At 42.0% G+C, this 20,093-nt stretch overlaps 1 protein-coding gene across 1 annotated transcript in view; it reads left to right on the forward strand.

Moving 5' to 3' along the window:
• Nucleotides 1-14,069, forward strand: part of FBP2 (fructose-bisphosphatase 2) — a 32,673-nt gene extending 18,604 nt beyond the window's left edge. The window contains exons 4-7 of the mRNA XM_038526902.1: nucleotides 402-542; nucleotides 2,680-2,817; nucleotides 9,752-9,871; nucleotides 13,652-14,069. Of these exons, the coding sequence (XP_038382830.1) occupies nucleotides 402-542; nucleotides 2,680-2,817; nucleotides 9,752-9,871; nucleotides 13,652-13,846 (594 nt within the window). The 3' untranslated portion in view covers nucleotides 13,847-14,069. The remainder of the gene's footprint in view (nucleotides 1-401; nucleotides 543-2,679; nucleotides 2,818-9,751; nucleotides 9,872-13,651) is intronic.
• The last annotated feature ends 6,024 nt before the right edge of the window (nucleotides 14,070-20,093 follow it).

Genomic DNA, 20,093 nt, shown 5'->3' on the forward strand with positions numbered 1-20,093 from the left:
TACACAATGGAGATGATAAAGGTATTTCCTTCAGAATGTTGTTGAGTATGTATAACGAGATAGGGCACACGATCAGAGTTTCATGGCCTTGGTTGTTGTAACAGTCAAGGAGCATGGCTTATAATTATTAAGGGGGGCTGTGGTTTAGCATCTTGGGGTGCTTTGTGCAGGATGCAGATGAATATGTTCAGAAACTAGGGAGAAGTGCTAGAATGGCCTTTGTTAATGGCTCAGCAGGAACCATTTGTTACCATGGTAATGCATCTCCTCCAGATGCATTTGCCTCAGCTTAAAATTCTGAGAACTGCACTTCCTTCAGTGGAGATCTGAAGCCCAGGCCTCTGGCAAATGGTTCTTTCCAGAGACAGTAACACCCTATGTTTCTCTTTTCTCTTCTACAGACCTCAGAGGACGAACCTTCTGAAAAGGATGCTTTGCAGCCAGGCCGAAATATTGTGGCTGCAGGCTATGCCCTCTATGGTAGTGCAACCCTGGTGGCTCTTTCCACTGGGCAAGGAGTGGACCTCTTCATGCTTGACCCAGTAAGTACCCAATATGGCAGTATCAGTACTTAGGACTCCATCTGCCTCTGTGCTTAATTCCAATCCACTGGGGTAATTTTTTGTCATTCTTAATACTTACTTTAGGGACAAGAGTATCTAGTTAGGGAATCAACACCAACATTAGAAATCATTAATGATCCCTGTCCAGTGGAGGGCATTTGAAGTGTTCTATAGGTTTGTCATAGCAACCCAGGCTCTGTCCTTAAGGAGTTTCTAATCCAAAAATGCATTCCACCTTTTTGACTTATGGGAATACAATAATTTAAAAAATCCTAATGTTGCCAATGTGTAGACAGAAACATGGATTTTTTAGAGTAGCACCATCCAATAAAACTTTCTGTGACCATGGATGTGTTCTAAATCTGGGCTGTCCAATATGGTAGCCACTAGCCTCCTATGGCTATTGAACATTTGCAATGTGGTTAGAGTGACTAAGAAACTCAGATTAACTTAAATTGCCACATGTGGCTAGTAGCTACTCTATTGGACAGCACAGGTTTGTGGGATTCCTGATCATGTACGTGTTCTTCCCAATTAAGTAAAGGATATTATCATATTAATGGTAAAGCTCAGAACATAGGCTAGAAATGGGCAGGTCTTGGGGACCAGGATACAGGAGTTCCAGGAATGGATGGGCTTGCAGCATGGCCAGTCTGGTCTGGACACTGTCCCTGATTTTGTGTTTCTCACTCAGGTTTTAGTTGCCAGGGAGGAGTATCTAATTTGCCAAGCTAAGTCAAATGCCTGATTTTGGACCAGAGGAAGATCAGCTTAATCTTCCTGGACTGGCATCCAATGAGAAGAGTTAACTCTTCAAAGGGAGTTAGGCTGCTTTTAGGAAGTGTTACTCCACACTGGGCTGCTCCAAAGCAACAAATGTCCACAGCAAGTTATTAAAGCTCATGAGCCAGAGACTGTCAGGAACTTGTCTATAATAGAAAGAAGTTGGGTTTACTGAATAAGGATGGATGTGCTGTTCTCTAGAAGAATGGTAGACTGTCATGCTAGGAGGGAGCTGGGATGGACTTTATAGCAAGTCGGCTTTTGCTTGATGGTCTCAAGAGGATTTAAGAAAGAGAGGGTCAGTTCTGGCTTGGGAGGAGGTACAATTAATGATTGTGTATCAGTAATTTTTATCTAGGAGGTGGGAAGATTAAAGCGAAGGTAGCGATTCATTGGTAAGAAGAAGTCCCCACTCACATACAGCGGAGGAGAGATGTTTAGTTACTTTAGTGGTTGCTGAGTGTTCTCATCATTGTCTTGATTCAGACATGGTCAGCATGGTCCTGCCTCTTTATACTTTGGGAATGTAAATTCCTATGCTTATTAGGAACCTTCCAGTCTAGCTGATAGCTGTGAGCTGTCACCCTGGGGATTTCACTTTCTTAGTCTTTGAAGTTCATTAAAACTGATTATATTTCCAAGCCTAGATTTCCTCCTAGTGACTTAGAGAGACATCCAGCCTTTCAAGGTGTTACCTGCAGTCAGCTAATCACATCCATAAGCACTCAGATAAATAGGTACCTGAGGGATGTCCTGCAGAGTTACCATAGCTGGCACACTGGGCACCATTTTATTAGTAATTCTGTAGATTTCTTTCATGTCTATCCTTTTTATTCCTTATGCCAAGTGAATACAGTTTCTGATTGAAGGGATTTCCTCATTACCCTGTATAAGAATCACAGGCAACTTTTCCTGGCTCCTAAGGCTGAGTCATTACAATAAATGGACCACACATTAGTAGGGGAACTGCATCCCCCACCTTTATGACACATCCCATTCATGAAACTTCTTCCTCTTATTGTTGATGGCATAAATCTTCTGGCCAAAATTAGGAATTAACTAGGGATGAGAACTTGAGGCATTAAGACTTCAAGTTTCTCCATAAATGAGTAACCTGGCAGGCAGTAAAATTTACCAACGGAGCTTTCCCTCTTTCCTTTGAATTATATCCTCTCTTGCTAGAGTACTACTGGCGCTGCAGAAGGATGTGGCACAGCTGGGCTCCTCAAGCAGGCCCACATCTTCTGATGCTCTCTGATTATTGGGGAATGTGCTGTTAGCTTTCGTTTCCTGGTATCTATCTCCTTCCAGGTGTTTCTTTTCATCTTTCTAGGCACTTGGTGAATTTGTCCTAGTGGAAAAAGATGTCAAGATAAAACAGAAAGGAAAGATTTACAGTCTCAATGAGGGTTATGCCAAGTATTTTGATGCTGCCACCTCAGAATACGTGCAGAAAAAGAAATTTCCTGAGGTGAGTGAAGGAAACCTAAGGCAGTAGCCGGGAGAATGCTGCCTCAGTGGGTCTCTGTTGGGGTGGCAGCTTTGGGGGCCTGGTTGAAAGAGGTGGATGCTGCTGTTTATGGCTCTGGTCAGTATGAGAATGGTGGAATCTACCTTTCTTCATAAATCAGCCACATTTTTCACAGCTAAAGACCTACTCAAGATAATACTCCCGAGTTGAGTTTTTCCAGGAGATGTTATTTATAAAGAAAACAAATTTCCAAATTTCAGGGTTTATTTAGGCCAGAACCTCTCAGGTCATTTGCTTGCTGAACCACCACCTATTAGATTCTGATCCCTCACTTATATTTGCTTTTAGGTGAAGTACTTATATTTGAAAGTCCCATTCATATACCCTAATATCAGGGCCTTGTGTTTACCCCAAGCTTTAGGATATTCTTTGTCTCTCAACAGGATTACCAAGTCCTGGACTGCATGTGGCTACTAATGCAGCCCAAACAATCCATTCAGTATGTTCACCATACTAAGAGAGATTTTAAGACAGATATGGGAGCAGAGTCAAAGAATTTCCAGATCAAGTGTGTCAAGTCTAATCTAAATTAGAAGACGAATGCAAGCTTGTTTATAAGTGGGACCTTCTCTCACCAAATTCTGGGGAATGTCAAAAGAGGGGCCCTTTATCCTGCGATGGAAATGCAGTGGTATGGTTGCCAGCTTGGCTGTCCCTAGAAGTCCTCATGAACTCCAAGGGAAAAGAGTTGGTGATTCCATGGTCCCAGGTGGCAGTCAGTTAACAGGATGCTGGGACCTGCCCTTTTTTACCTCACACTAAAGCTATAGAGAGTTTTCTACTTTCTTTCATTTCTTTTTCTTTTTCTTTTCTTTTATTTTTTTAAAGATTTTTATTTATTTATTCATGAGACACACAGAGAGAGAGAGAGAGAGAGAGAGAGCGAGGCAGAGACACAGGCGAGGAAGAAGCAGGCTCCATGCAGGGAGCCCGACATGGGACTCGATCCCGGGTCTCCAGGATCACACCCTGGACTGAAGGCGGCACTAAACCACTGAGCCACCTGGGATGCCCTTTTCATTTATTTTTAAATTGAAGTTCTCAAAAGTCAGTTTCCTGTACCTCTCTTTTATAGGGTCATATTTTGCCATCATGCACAAACCCATCCAATGTCTTGAGGGCAAAGTAACAGGATGTGAATGATAAAGTCAAAATTGTTTACAGGTTCCTGATCTTGGAGATGTTTTATAGTGGTTCCCATTCTAAGCTAAAGTGCCTCCTCTAGAGCCCATAAAAAGGATATTTATGTTACCACTAAAAAAATAACAGCTCTATACAAAGAATACCATAAATGTCTTTGAAGGAGAGGTTTCTTTTTTTTAATAAATTAATTTTTTATTGGTGTTCAATTTACCAACGTACAGAATAACACCCAGTGCTCATCCCGTCAAGTGTCCCCCTCAGTGCCCGTCACCCACTCACCCCCACCCCCTGCCCTCCTCCCCTTCCACCACCCCTAGTTCATTTCCCAGAGTTAGGAGTCTTTATGTTCTGTCTCCCTTTCTGATATTTCCCACACATTTCTTCTCCCTTCCCTTATATTCCCTTTCACTATTATTTATATTCCCCAAATGAATGAGAACATATAATGTTTGTCCTTCTCCGATTGACTTACTTCACTCAGCATAATACCCTCCAGTTCCATCCACGTTGAAGCAAATGGTGGGTATTTGTCGTTTCTAATGGCTGAGGAATATTCCATTGTATACATAGACCACATCTTCTTTATCCATTCATCTTTCGATGGACACCGAGGCTCCTTCCACAGTTTGGCTATTATGGACATTGCTGCTATAAACATCGGGGTGCAGGTGTCCCAGCGTTTCATTGCATCTGAATCTTTGGGGTAAATCCCCAGCAGTGCAATTGCTGGGTTGTAGGGCAGGTCTATTTTTAACTCTTTGAGGAACCTCCACACAGTTTTCCAGAGTGGCTGCACCAGTTCACATTCCCACCAACAGTGTAAGAGGGTTCCCTTTTCTCCGCATTCCTCTCCAACATTTGTTGTTTCCTGGAAGGAGAGGTTTCAAATGGGAAATAAGGCATCAGCTCATGAATGACCAACAGCAGGTTGGTGTGCCTTTAAATCTTACCACAGGATGAGCTCCCAAATGGAAAACCACATAAAAAGGGTAATTATAAAGTCAGGGAAGATAAAGTTTCAGTAAAACTGAAACTCTTAGAAGATATTAAGATCTTTCCCAATTCCATTTTAACTTTTTCTCCTCTCAAATAATACTCTGTGCTCTTAAAAAAAATGTTTTTCTCTTGTATCCTTTCTCACAGTCCAGCTTAGATAGTGTTACTACTCCTAGAAGAAAGATACTCAGGTTCTAAGGTAAACTACTCCTTGTAATTTTACAAAATGGAATAAATGCCTTAAGAAGATCTATACAGTTTCCCCAGAGACAGCTCAGGAGTAAGAAAGGTCAATTAGACCAGTGGCTCTGAAGAATTTTTGACTGTGAACATTAATAACAAATGCATTTTACATCTAATTCAGAGCATATGTGTGCCAGTGTGCATGTACACACTCACACAGGCCCCACTGAAATAAATTGCCTTAATCTCGATGTGTTTTAAGATACTTTTACCTTTTCACTTTTCTATTCAATTCAATTCTGTTCTGTTCTTTTTTTTTTTTTTAAGATTTTATTGATTTATTTGAGAGAGAGACAGAAATAGAGAGAGGAGAGAGCACAAGCAGAGGGAGTGGTAGACGGAGAGGGACAAGCGGGCTTCCCCTTGAGCAGGAAGCCTGATGGGGGGCTGCATCCCAGGGCCCTGGGATCATGATCTGAACTGAAGGCAGACGCTTAACTGATTGGGCCACCCAGGCTCCCCTATTCTGATCTGTTCCATTCTGTTGTGTTCCATTCCATTTGTTTAGATTGCATCTCATTTCAAAAAAAAAAAAAAAAAAGCATGTTAGTAATCTCTCATTAAATGGGCTTATCACCCATTAATGGATTTCCATGCACACTTGAAAAAGTACTGTGCTGGGCAGTTTCTTAGACATTTCTTTATATCAGGAAATTAATCTACAGATATAGAATGGAGATAATGGGACAAAAATAATGTAAAGGGGAGTGTATGCGTTATTTACAGGACAGGTTAACATTGCTAGAATAGCCTGTGAAAGGCCACCCATTACTGCACCCTGTTTGCTGACAAACAGGTGGGACTCATGCAGTAGGATCTAAACAGCAAATTATTCTCATCTCCTCCTCATTCTGCAATAGTTGTTCAGTGGAGCAGTCCCCTTAGAAAATAAAAAAGTCAGTGTTCACTTATCATGGAAATGGTAGACTATTGAGCCCAATGTATTAATCAATATTTCAATACTGATTCAACGATGAGACCCTTCTCAACAGCAAAGGAAGGGACATATTCCCCAACATATAGCAAGTCTCCAGAATCCTCCAGTTGTTTATTAATGTGAAATTCTAGACTTAATATGCATCTGCCCCTAGCATAAAAGGAGTTGTTTTGTCTCTAGGAGGTTTTGGCTTTTCTTGCTTGCTTTTCACATAAAATCCCTTACAAGTTCCATACATTGGAGACTAGAGATTAGTTGATTCTGGCCCCAGGAAGTTTAGTCTACATGTAACAGCAGGAAAGCAGTGTGAATGCCAGGTAGTTTCCTCAGGCAACACTTGAGAGTCCAGGGAAGGACTTTCTTCTTGATGTAGAAACAATAATCATTTTGACTGAAGTGCTGGATATTCTTGGGAGTGTCCAGTTCTGACTAATAAGACAGAAAGACAATGAAACCCAAGTTGGATTCTAGAATATCCGCCTATAAATACAAAAAGGAATTTTGACTTTGGTCAAATGGGAATGGGCGTCCTCCTGGCTGTGGTGGAGGTTTGCAGTGATCCCCTAGAAAGATTAAAGGGAAATTAGGGAAAGTAATCTGTGCCCCCTTCCCTCAGCAATTCTCTGTGAAGAGAGAGGGGCAGAGGTGAAGACAGGAGAGGCTGGCCTGTGGGTGTTGGCATGAAGCTGTCGCTTTCTTTATTTCTTTAATTAAGTACTTTTAACTCTTTCTAAAGAAAGAAAGGCTCAAAGAAGAAGACAATAAATAGTTTGTAATGTTTCCACTTGATTGAAACTGGTTTCTATTCTTGTTAACAAAATTTAAAAAGTAACGTATCTCAAAAGTTAAACATAGAATGACCATATGACCCAGCAATTCTGGTCCTATGTATATACTTCAAATAACTGAAAACAGATATTCATAAAAAAATTGCACACACATGTTCATAGCAGCATTATTTACAATAACCCAAAGTGGAAAAACTCAAATGTCCATCAAGTGATGAGTGGATGGATAAAAGCTGGTACATTCAGAAAAGGGAGTATTATTCACCCATAAGAAGGAATGAAGAACTGATCTATACCACTGCATGGATAATTTCTAAAACATTTATGTTAAGTGGAAAGAGCCAGTTGCAAGGATAAGGTCAGTGTGTAGAGACATAAGGCAGATCAGTGGTTGCTAGGGGCTGATGTGAATTTTACTTCAATTTTATTTGATTTTATTTATTTATTTTTGAATTCTACTTCAATTTTAAAATGTAATCTAAGATTAGGGCATGTAAAGCATACAGAATTATGCAAAATTAAAAATGAAAGCCTCCCCCATTCCCTAACCCCAGTCAAGTTGCTCTTTCCAGGGATGACCACTGCCAAGTGTTGCTTTTATTCTTTGAGCTGGGGTGGCAGGAAGGATTACGCTTACCCACCTCCATACCTGCCCCTTTTAGAACACCAGGCAGAGCATGTTAGTCTCACTGATTTTCTTTGTCATGATTTGGAGATTGACACAAAGCTGCAGCGGAGATTCCAAATGTGTGTGCTTGTGACCTTTGCAGGTGTATCTGTAGGACACATGTCTTGCTGAAGTTGCTGGGTCAAAGGGTATGTGCATCTCACATGTTGATGTCACCAAGTATTCTTCAGAAAAGTTGCATCAGTTTATATGTTACGGCATCATATGAAAGAGTGCCCATTTCCCTGTGTCCCTGCCTTTGCGAGATATGGTGAATCTTTTAAAATTTGTGTTCATCTGATGGTAAAAAGGTGAACCTTGTGGCTTGATTTGCACATATTTAATGATGGCTTATGTCTTACAAGTTTCCTTGTACTTACCGAGCATCAACTTTTGTCTTAGTAAATTGCCTATTTCTGTCCTTAGCAAATATTTAATTAGTATTATCTGTTTCTTGTTGCTTTATACGCACTTAGTAAATGAAGGAAACTTATCTTTTGTCTGTTACTCATGTTAGAAATATGGGTAGACTTTCAGCTTTTGATTCTACAGAGGTATTTGCAATTTTATATTTATTTTTCTTTGTAACTAATGGTTGTGTTCTAGATTATGAATTAATGTACTCATGTTTCCTGTACTGTACTGCCCAGTAGAGTAGCTACTAGCCACATGTAATTACCAGTAAATAACATGTAAAATTCTGTTTTCATCTACACTTCGTCTCGTTACCAGACCTCACACATGGTTACTTTGGGCCAGTGGTTATAAAAAGTGTTTTCATCACTACAGAGAACTTCATTGGACAGCCTTATTCTAAATTATTTGTGATTTTCTCCTTTCAAGTCTCTCTCCATGTTGAAATAATCTGGGTGTAAAGAATGAGGTAGGGATCCTTCCCCCCTCTTCTCTAAGCAGCTTGCACAGTGCTGTTCTTTGGCTAATAATCCTGTCTCATGCTGATTGAAAGGTCCTGTTCAGCATAAATGAAATTCTCATCTTTCTTAATGCCCAAGACTAGACTCTATTCTGATCTACTGGTGGGTGTTTGCATTTCTTCTTTGCATATGTAAATATTGTTAATTCACTGCGTGCTCTTAGATTTGGTAGAGATACTCTTTCCTTGTTCTTCATTTTCCCAAATGTTCCGGTTTTCTTTGCCAGATAATTTTAATACCATTTCTCTCAAGTTTCTTCTCCCAAAAGTCTGTTGATATTTTCTTAGAATTTTATAGTCTTAGCTCTTATGTGTAGGTTCCACTTTGAGTGTATTTGTCATGTGGTATAAGGTAAGTTTTTGGTCTATTTTAAAAATTGGGTTATTCATCTTTTTATCATAAAATTTTAAATTCATTTATTTTTTAATTGTAAGAGTCACAGACAATTCTGCATAAGAGATACTGGCACAGGGTATTAAATAAGATCTAGAAAATGAGGAAGTGCTGTCTACTAAGTTCCAACACAGAAAAGGTTAGGCTATTTGTTACTAATTGTTAAAATGATTTAAAATGAGTCAGAAAATATGCACGCATATTTAGTTTCATAGACATTTCCATAGGCACATATAATTCCATGTAGATCTATATTCATAGCACCATCCCCACCATCCCTGTTGAAAGTACCATTGGTTCCTGAACCCTGAACTCTGTGTTTTGAAATCTTACTCATTTATATATGCTAGTCTTCCCCTTCAGTTGGTGAGTTCCTTGGGGCAGAGACTGTCTTTCTGATTTTGGCATCCTCAGGGCCTGGCCTGATGCCAGGCAGAAATAAGATACTGAAAAATTATTTATTGAGCTGAGTTTACACAAGATTTCTGTTCAGTGCTACTCATATTATTACCTAGGAGAGTAATTGGCAGGTTTTGTATTCCATCTAATATTCAGGGTTCGGAATCACCTATAGTGCCTGCTTTTATTGCAATTCAATTCTTTTTTGTTGGGTGACTATCTCTTGCTTGTCTAATCCCATCCTAAATGCTGCCAATGTCTCCTTTCCTTAGAAGACTGTTAATTTCTTTTGCTTTGCCAATCTCTTAAGATACGTGGTTAACAAGTATCTAATCTAGGTGAGCATCTTGCCTCTTCTCTTTCTGCCTTCTAGGATGGCAGTGCTCCCTATGGGGCCCGGTATGTGGGCTCTATGGTGGCTGATGTACACCGTACCCTGGTCTATGGAGGAGTCTTCCTGTATCCAGCGAACCAGAAAAGTCCGAAGGGCAAGGTAATTCTTTTTTGTCCATAGGCTGTATCCGTCAGTAAGCCAGTTGGAGTACCCTTTCTCTTCATGCCTGCTTTTTGGCTACTGCTCTGACCTCTTCACAGCAGTTTGTGAGTGGGTAGGTGGAAGAAAAATGAGCTATATTTCCTATTAATAAATTTTGAGGCTGTAGTAGAGGCTGAAGTTGTTATTGGCAATTTTCACTACCCTTCACATTCCTTGGCCTCATGCCCATCATTCACCATGTGTCAGCTGTGGTCATTTACCACCTTCTACATGCTGTGCCTGTAGCTTCAGCACCACCTGATTCTGGGTTATAGACCATTTGAGAATCTAACAGAAGGTATGGATCCACTTCCCAGGGGAAAGAAATGCACATAAACAGATATATTACATATGTTTTTAGGGGGTTCACAGATGACTTGAAGTTTACCCATGAATCCTCTGGAGAGTTCCCAAACTCCAGAATAAGAACTTTTGGTCAGAACTTATTCAATACTTCTGGGAAGGTAGTTCCTGGAAAGTCTTATTGCAACTTTATGACCCAAACCCCAAAATACTTATATTATCAGATGGGAATCTTATGACCCAAATGCATTTATCTTGAATAGACCCTCCCATGGAAACATGTCTGATTTTTTCACCAATCACAGAGATCATTAAGTAAAAAAATCAAAACAAAGATCTAATACACTCTCACATATACCAACAACTGGCCACATGTATATTTGTCTCCCAGGATGTGCAATTTGAATTACTGGAATGACAGTTTCAAAGCCATGATAAGAAATCTAAGAGCACATGAGACCAGAGGGAAGATTTTTAATATGCAGATTGGTGTATCAGGAGTTTCTCTTCATGTGAATATTTAGCTCAGGTATATCATAACCTTTATTTTTTTTTAAATTTTTAAAAAATTTTTATTTATTTATGATAGTCACAGAGAGAGAGAGAGAGAGAGAGAGAGGCAGAGACACAAGCAGAGGGAGAAGCAGGCTCCATGCACCGGGAGCCCGACGTGAGATTCGATCCCGGGTCTCCAGGATCACGCCCTGGGCCAAAGGCAGGCACTAAACCGCTGCGCCACCCAGGGTTCCCTATCATAACCTTTAGAAGTAAGAGTTACAGACAATTCTGCATAAAAGATACTGGCACAGGGTATTAAATAAGATTTAGAAAATGAGGGAGTGCTGTCTACTAAGTTCCAACACAGAAAAGGTTAGGCTATTTGTTACTAATTGTTAAAATGATTTAAGATGAGTCAGAAAATATGCACATATAGTTACATGGACATTTCCATAAGCACATATAATTCCATGTAGATCTATATTCATAGCACCATCCCCGCCATCCCTGTTGAAAGTACATTGGTTCCTGAACTCTGTGTTTTAGCTTTCCTGGTATCTGTGTGGGCATTGCTGTGTTTTTTTGTTTTAATATTTTATTTATTTATTCATGAGAGACAGAGAGAGAGAGAGACAGAGAGAGAGACAGAGAGGCAGAGACACAGGCAAAGGGAGAAGGAGGCTCCCTACAGGAGCTCGATGTGGGACTCAGTCCTGGGACTCCAGGATCATGCCCTGAGCCAAAGGCAGATGCTCAACCGCTGAGCCACCCAGGCATCCTTGCTGTGTGTTTTTGGGGTGGGGTGATTGTGTATGCCTTTTCTCCTGTGTGTGCTTGTCTCTGTTTATCTGTTTAGATTTAGTTGCAGAAAAAAGTAGATCACGTGGGCTGCAGGCCAAAGTAACATGAAGACCTGCATGTTGTGTTTTAAGATGAATTTACTACAAGAACAACTTTAGGTGAAGGGTAACCTTGGCTCAAAGACAAATTTTATGTGAAGATGCTGTACTTTTTTTTCTTAAGTATCTGAATCAAAATGGTACAAACAAAGGCTACTTGGTGACAATCGGAGGCTTTATTGTCAAACATCCCAAATCCCCTATCCTCAAGTGCCCAGAGCAAGGAAAAGGAGAGGAAAGAGTGGAGTGCTACAAGCTGTTAGGTAGCTGTGCAGGACCAATTGGCCTCCAGTGTCCCTCCTGTGGATGATCAGGGACAAAACTCGCAGATCCAATTGTGTCCACAGCCAGTGGGGCTTCTTTGCACTTGCCAGGATACCCATTACTCCAAGAGCTGGAGGTCTAGAGTAAGGGTAGTGTACACTGTTTTACCAAAATGGCAGTAAATGGCCCCCTGGAGTCTTGACTTACTTTCTCCTGAATACCTGGCTCTCCAACCTAGACCAGAGACATTTTGCTTCCCACCATGAAATAACAATAATTCAAAAATCAGCAAGATTTGACTGCTTCTCAAAGTAGTTTCCAATGATCTTCAGAATGGATTTGAAGCAAAGAAAAAAAGGCTGCAGAGAGCTGGCTTCACCATTTTGTAAGCCGATTACAGAAAGGAGCTTGTTTTCTTTTCAATACAGGTTTTGGGGGATCCCTGGGTAGCGCAGCGGTTTGGCGCCTGCCTTTGGCCCAGGGCGCGATCCTGGAGATCTGGGATCGAATCCCACGTTGGGCTCCCGGTGCATGGAGCCTGCTTCTCCCTCTGCCTATGTCTCTGCCTCTCTCTGCCTCTGTGTGTGTGTGTGTGACTATCATAAATAAATAAAAATAAAAAAAAAAACAGGTTTTGCACAGCTTTTGCAGCTTTTGGGGCAGGAAGGAGAAGATAATATGATATTGAGTTAGAACGTGCAGCTAGACTGTCACTCTGAATCTGATGTGATGTATGTGGGTGTCTGGTGGTGGGGTGGGGGTGGTGAGGAGGGAATGACAACACAGAGAAAGAGACCTAAAAAAGCCTTTGGGTCCAGCCCATTTCAATTCAATTCCCCAAGGACTCACTGGGTACAGGGCAGGCACCTGCTAGTTCCTATGGTACCTCTTAGAAAAGGTAGTCTTTCCTCAGGATAGGCTTGGCCCTGTGTCCACGGGCCCAATGTAGCAAGCAGGGCACAGGCTGACTTGACCCTCCACACCCCGCCCATTTCTGCCTTCCACTGGGAGGCCATGGGCGAGGGACACAGGAGCCTTGTCTCCTGCATCAGACAGTACTGGGAGGGGAGGTGCCATAGTGATCCGCCAAGACAGACTCTGTCCCTGCCCTCAAGGGTGAGCATGTAAGGAGGAAGGCAGATATGAAACCAACCTCAGTGTGACAAACGCATGCAGAAGGACGTGCAGGATGCCGTGGGAGTGCAAGCAGTGGTCGTTAACTCAGTCTCAGTGGCCACGAGAAAAGGCCATTTTAACCCCAACAAACTACCTAGTCATGCTGACACTTGAGGTATGGGATTCCTCCACACGATCTTGGATGGGAAGTTATCCTAAGAGGCTACCCCGTACTCTCCAGGTGACCTTTCCATCCCATCCAAGCTGGACTTCCTCCTAGCCCTAAGGCCTCACATACAGAGGCTCCTGACCAGGCCTCAGAGTCAGTTTGCCTCACTGCTGAGCCAACAGCAAACAAGTATCTGGATCCCATATTCTCAGGGGGAGGAGGCAGGTCTCTTGTAAACACAGAGGTCACAAGACAGTAGATACTAACCAGTGGTGCCCGAAAGACATGGCGATGAACATCATCTGATGCGCCTGGGCTTCTGGGGGGTCCTGACTTCTGGAAGCTCACTCTGCTGGGGTGTCCGTTGCATTTGGGCTAACAAACCAGAAGTTCAGTAGCTGCAATTCCCTGTTGAGCTTTAAAAGGGGCATGGCTTGGGATATCTGGCAACTTGCAGAGCTTGTCCACCTGACTCTGTTTCTCCCACAGCTCCGGCTTCTGTATGAGTGCAATCCCGTGGCCTATATCATAGAGCAGGCTGGAGGCCTGGCGACCACAGGCACTCAGCCCGTGCTGGATGTGAAGCCAGAGACCATTCACCAACGAGTCCCCCTCATTCTGGGGTCCCCGGATGATGTGCAGGAGTACCTCACCTGTGTACAGAAAAGCCAGGCAGGCAGGTAGTGGGTTTGACCCTGAAAACTGCCTTGTCTTTGTCTTGTCCTTTTTATTAAGGGCCTTGAGTGAATAATAATTATAAACAGTGGTGATGGGTAACAAAAGGCAAAGCTCTTAAATCACACCGAGAAGATCACAGCAAAGTGCTCCTCGCAGCTCTTGAAGCCAGAGGCAATTCTGTGCTGGGTGTGAAGGGCTCAAAATAAAAACCCACATGTGGAAAGAACAACTTTGACCTGTCTTCTCTCGTGAACAGCAGCTAATAGGGTTATAGTACCAAGTGTGTCGGCCAGGGAATCGGCCACCACAGACTTGTGGGCAAAAGTTTAGAGATCGCTTAAGAATTTGTTTCGGTTCTTTTAAAATTTGAACCTCGTGGTTCCAAGACAGTGGAGTAGTAGGGGCACCTTGAACTTGCTTTGTTCTTCCAGTACAACCAGACCAACCTTCACCTGTTTGAAAAATCAGGAGCAAGATGGGAAGAGTACAGAAACAATCTGCATATTTGGAGCAAGTGATTCTGGCAGAAGCAAAGTTCGCAGCCCTGAACCGGGGGATTGGGAAGCCGCGAGGCCCGAAAGGGAGGAAGTCTGGTTCTCGGAGCCAAGTCAGGAAGAGGGAGAAAGTCGGCATCGGTGGCGAGTGGATCCCTGGGTTTTGCTCAGGGAAAGGCTGCTCCCTTTTCTGGAGGGCCTTGGAGCAGCGTGCTTGTCCTCTGCAGACGAAGGGCCGGCCGGGAGCCGCGGAGGCGAGGCGCGCAGCCGGGTCGGAGGGGGGCGCCAGGCGCTTGGCTGGGCCTGGCTGGGCCTGGCTGGGCCTGGCTGGGCGCGGGCCGGGGCTGCGCGGCCCCCGGAGCGGCCAGCCTGCTTCCAACACAGAGGCGGTAGGGGACCGAGTCAAATGCACACGGTGGCCGCCGGCTCCAGCTCTTCGCGGAGCGTTACTGTCAGCCTCGGCGCAGGTGCCCGTGAAGGCTTTTCAGGCGCGGCGGCTGCGGGCGGCCCGAGCCTTCCCGCCAGGGCCGCGGTGGGCGCACTCGGAGCTCTGAATCCCAGCTTCCGGCCGGAATTGGAATTCAGGAGACCTGTGGCTCTGGGGACCTGATGACCCCGACACAGACAGGCTAGGGCAGGGAAGTGACGAGGTCCTGGGCCGCCCGAGCTTGTGCACTTTTCTGGGAGGACCGCAGGGCAGCAGCTGCCGGGACTTCTGCCTCCCCGGGGGACGAAGGGACAAAGTGACGCCAAATTCCATCTCCTCCACCACCACCGGCCACCAGCACAGTCGGACCTCAGGGAGACACACGGTGCCTCCAGTGGAGGCTGGAATCCTCTGCCCGCAGTCCCGCCCCCTGGCCTGCAGGTGTGTCCTTCCGAGGGCAAGTCAGCTTGTGAACCCCCCCAGGAGACAAACACAACCCCAACATATACCAAGTCTGCTGATTAAAGAAAGCTCCAGAACATGAGCTTCCGGCTTAACTTCACAAGCTACTAAAAGCATATCTACTTAAAGGACCAAACACTTCCCACTACAAACAAGGAGGAAGGACCAGCCCGAAAGAGCAGCCAAAACACAACCGCAGAGTATATAAAGCATGCACCAGAGTCACTTCCTAAAGTTATTGTTGTTGTTGATTTTATTATTGCTGTTTTTGCTGTTTTTTTCTTTCTCTTTCTTTCTTTCCTTTTTTTTTTTTTTTTAATTTAAAGATTTTATTTACTTACTCATGAGAGACACACAGAGAGAGGGAGAGACACAGGCAGAGGGAGAAACAGGCTCCCTGTGGGGAGCCTGATGCAGGACTCCATCCTCAGACCTAGGGATCACGATGTGAGCCAAAGGCAGACACTCAACCACTGAGCCACTCATGCGCTCCTCTTTCTCTGTCTGTCCTTTTTGGACAAAATGACGAGAAGGAGAAATTCACAACCGAAGAAAGAACCAGAGGTAATACTCTCTGCCATAGATTTAATTGATATAGATATAAGTAAGATGCCAGAGCTAGAATTTAAAATAACGATTACAAAGATAATCACCCGGGTTGAAAAAAGCATAAAAGACACTAGAGAATCTTAGAAATAAAAGAACTAGAACCTAAACAGGCTGAAGTTAAAAATGTCATTACTGAGATGCAGTAAAAAAAAGAAATGGAGGCTCTAACTGCTAGGGTAAGCGAGGCAGAAGAGAGAGTCAGTGATACAGAAGATAAAATGATGGAAAGTAAGGAAGCTGAGAAAAAGAGAAAAACAACTATTGGATGCTGAGGGGGGACTTTGAAAGATGAGTGATAGCATAAAGTGCAATAATATTTGAATATCCTGGAAGATCAGAAAAGACAGAGAGGCAGAAGGCCTATTAGAACAAATTATAGCTGAGAACTTCCCTAATCTGGGAAAGGAAATAAACACCCAAGTTCAGGAGGCATAGAGAGCCACCCCACCCTCCCCTAAAATCAATAAAAATAGATCAACAGCCAGACTATAATAATGAAGCTTGCAAATTTCAGAGATAAAGAGAAAATCTTGCAAGCAGTTTCAGACAAGAGCTCTTAAACCCACAAGGGTGGAAACATTAGACTGGCAGAAGACCTCTCCACAGAGACCTGGCAGGCCAGAGAGGACTGGACATGATATATTCAGGGTGCTAAGTGAGATATATGATGCAGCCAAGAATATTTAAACCAGTAAGGTTGTCATTCAAAATAGAAGGAGAGATAAAAAAGCTCCCAGGACAAACAGAAACTAAAATAATTTGTAATCATTAAACCAGCCCTGCAAGAAATATTAAAGGGGATCCTGTGAGTGAAGAGAGAGCCCCAAAGCAGCATAGACCAGAAGGGAACAGAGATGATATACAGAAACAGGGACTTTACAGGTAATACAATGGCACATAATTCATGTCTTTCAGTAGTTACTCTAAATATAAATGTGTTAAATGCTCCAATCAAAAGATACAGGGTATCAGATTGGATAAAAAAAGCAAGACCTACCTATATGCTATTTACAGGAGACTCATTTTAGACCCAAAGATTCTCCCAAAGAGGGGATGGAGAACCATTTATCATGCTAATGGTCATCAGAAGAAAACTGGGGAAGCAATCCTTAGAGCAGACAAATTAGATTTTAAACCAAAAACTGTATAAGAGATGAGGAAGGACACTATATCACACTTAAAGGGTTCTATCCAACAAGAAGATCTAAGAATTGTAAATATTTATGCCCCTAACTTGGGAGCAGCCAATTATATAAACCAATGAATAACAAAATTAAAGAAACACATTGATAATGCTACAATTATACTAGGGGACTATAACACCCCCCTCACAGCAATGGGCAGATCACCTAAGCTGAAAATCAAGAAGGAAACAAAAACTTTGAATGACACATTGGACCAGATGGACTTCACAGATATATTCAGAGCATTCCATCCTAAAGCAACAGAATACCCATTCTTCTTGGTAGAGAAGATATATAATATTCTCTAGAATAGATCACATACTGGGTCACAAATCAGATCTCAACCAGTACCAAAAGACTAGGATTATTCCCTGCATATTTTGAGGGAATGCTTTGCTTTTTTCATTTCTGATGCTTTGAAACTGGAACTCAGTCACAGGATGAAATTTGAAAGGAACTCAAATACTTGGAGGTTAAAGAGCAACCTACTAAAAAATGAATGGGTCAACTAGGAAATTAAAGAAGAACTTAAAAAAAATCATGGAAGCAAATGAAATGAAAACACAATAGTTAAGAACCTTTGAGATACAGCAAAAGTGGTCCTAAGAGGGAAGTATATAGTAATATAGTTCTTTCTCAAGAAACAAGAGAAGTCTCAACTACACAGACTAACCTTACTCCTAAACGAGCTGGAAAAAGAACAGCCAATAAAACTTAAACCCAACAGGAAGAGAAATAATAAAGATTAGAGCAGAAATCAGTGAAATAGAAACAAAAAGAAGAGTAGAACAGATCAATGAAACTAGGAGCTGGTGCATTGAAAGAATTAATAAGATGAATAAACCCCTAGTCAGACTTATAAGAAACAAAAGAGAAAATACCTAAATAAATAAAATCATGAATGAAAGAAGAGAGATCACAATCAGCACCAAAGAAATACAAATAATTTTAAGAACATAGTATGAGTGACCATATGCCACCAAATTAGGCAATCTGGAAGAAATGGATGCATTCCTAGAAACATGTAAACTACCAAACCTGAAATTGGAAGAAATAGAAAAGCTGACTAGACCCATAACTAGCAAGGAAATTGAAGCAATAATAAAAAAATCTCCCAAAAAATCAAGATTCCAGGTCCTGATGGCTTCCCAGGGGAATTCACCAAACCTCTAAAAAAGAATTAATACCTATTCTTCTGAAGCTGTTTCAAAAAATAGAAATTGAAGGAAAACTTCCAAACTCTTTCTGTGAGGTCAGCATTATCTTGATCCCCAAACAAGATAAAGACCCCACCAAAAAGAATTACAGACCAATATCCCTGATGAACATGGATGCCAAAATTCTCACCAAGATACTAGCGAATAGGATCCAACAGTATATTAAGAGGATTATTCACCATGATCAAGTGGGATTTATTCCTGGGCTGCAAGGGTGGTTCAACATCTGCAAATCACTCAGTGTGATATGCCACATTAATAAAAGAAAGGACAAGAACCAAATGATCCTCTCAACTGATGCAGAAAAAAAGCATTTGACACAGTACAGCATCCTTTCTTGATTAAAACTCTCCAAAGTGTAGGGGTAGAGAGAACATATCTCAGTATCTTAAAAGTAATCTATGAAAAGCCCACAGAGAATATCATTCTCAATGGGGAATAACTGAGAGTTTTTCCCCTAAGGTCAGGAACACGACAGGGATGCCCACTCTCACCACTGCTATTCAACATAGTACTAGAAGTCCTGGCCTCAGCAATCAGACAGGAAAAAGAAATAAAAGGCATCTGAATTGGCAAAGAAGTCAAACTCCTGCTTTTTGCAGATGACATACTTTATGTGGAAAACCCAAAAGACTCTATCCAAAAATTCCTAGATCTCATACAGGAATTCAGCAAAGTGGCAGGATATAAAGTCAATGTACAGAAATCAGTTGCATTTCTATACACTAATGATGAGATTGGAGAAAAAGAAATTAAGGAATCCATCCCATTATTGCTGCACCAAAAACCATACGTTACCTAGGAATAAACCTAACCAAAGAGGTAAAGGATTTGTATTCTGAAAATAATAGAGCACTTACAAAGGAAATTGAGGAAGATATGAATAAATGGAAAAACTTTCTATGCTCATGAATTGGAAAAACAAATATTGTTAAAATGTCTATGCTACCCAGGGCAATCTATACATTCAATGCAATTCCTGTCAAAATACCATCAACTTTTTTTCACAGAGCTGGAACAAATAATCCTAAAATTTACACAGAAGCAGAAAACACCCTGAATAGCCAAAGAACTGTTGAAAAAGAAAACCAAGGCAGGTGGCATCACAATCTGGATTTCAAGCTATATTACAAAGCTGTAATCATCAGACAGTGTGGTACTGGCACAAAAACAGACACATAGGTCAGTGGAACCCAGAAATGGACCCTCAGCTCTATGGTCAACTCATCTCAGACAAAGCAGGAAAGAATATCCACTGGAGAAAGGACAGTCTCTTCAACAAATGGTGCTGGGAAAATTGGACAGCCACGTGCAGAAGAATGAAACTGGACCACTTTCTTACATAATACACAAACATAAACTCAAAGTGGGTGAAAGATGTAAATGTGAGACAGGGATCCATCAAAATCCTAGAGGAAAACACAGGCAGCAGCCTTTTCAACCTCAGCCACAGCAACTTCTTGCTAGACACATCTCCAAAGGCAAGGGAAACAAAGGCAAAAATGAAGTATTGGGACTTCATCAATATAAAAAGCTATTTCACAGCAAAGGAAACATTTGACAAAAACAAAAGGCAACCTGCAGAGTGGGAGAAGATATTTGCGAATGACATATCAGATAAGGGGCTAGTATCTAAAATCTATAAAGAACTTATGGAACTCGATACATAAAGAAAAAAATAAGCCAATCAAGAAATGGCCAGAAGACATGAACAGATATTTCTCCAAAGAAGACATCTAGATGGCGATCAGACACATGAAAAAAAGCTCAATATCACTTGCCATCGGGGAAATACAGATCAAAACCACAACGAGATACCACTTCACACTGGTCAAAATTGCTAAAATTGACAAGATAAGA

This window comes from Canis lupus, chromosome 1 (assembly GCF_011100685.1).
Source record: "Canis lupus familiaris isolate Mischka breed German Shepherd chromosome 1, alternate assembly UU_Cfam_GSD_1.0, whole genome shotgun sequence".
In the NCBI taxonomy this organism is placed as follows: domain Eukaryota; kingdom Metazoa; phylum Chordata; class Mammalia; order Carnivora; family Canidae; genus Canis; species Canis lupus.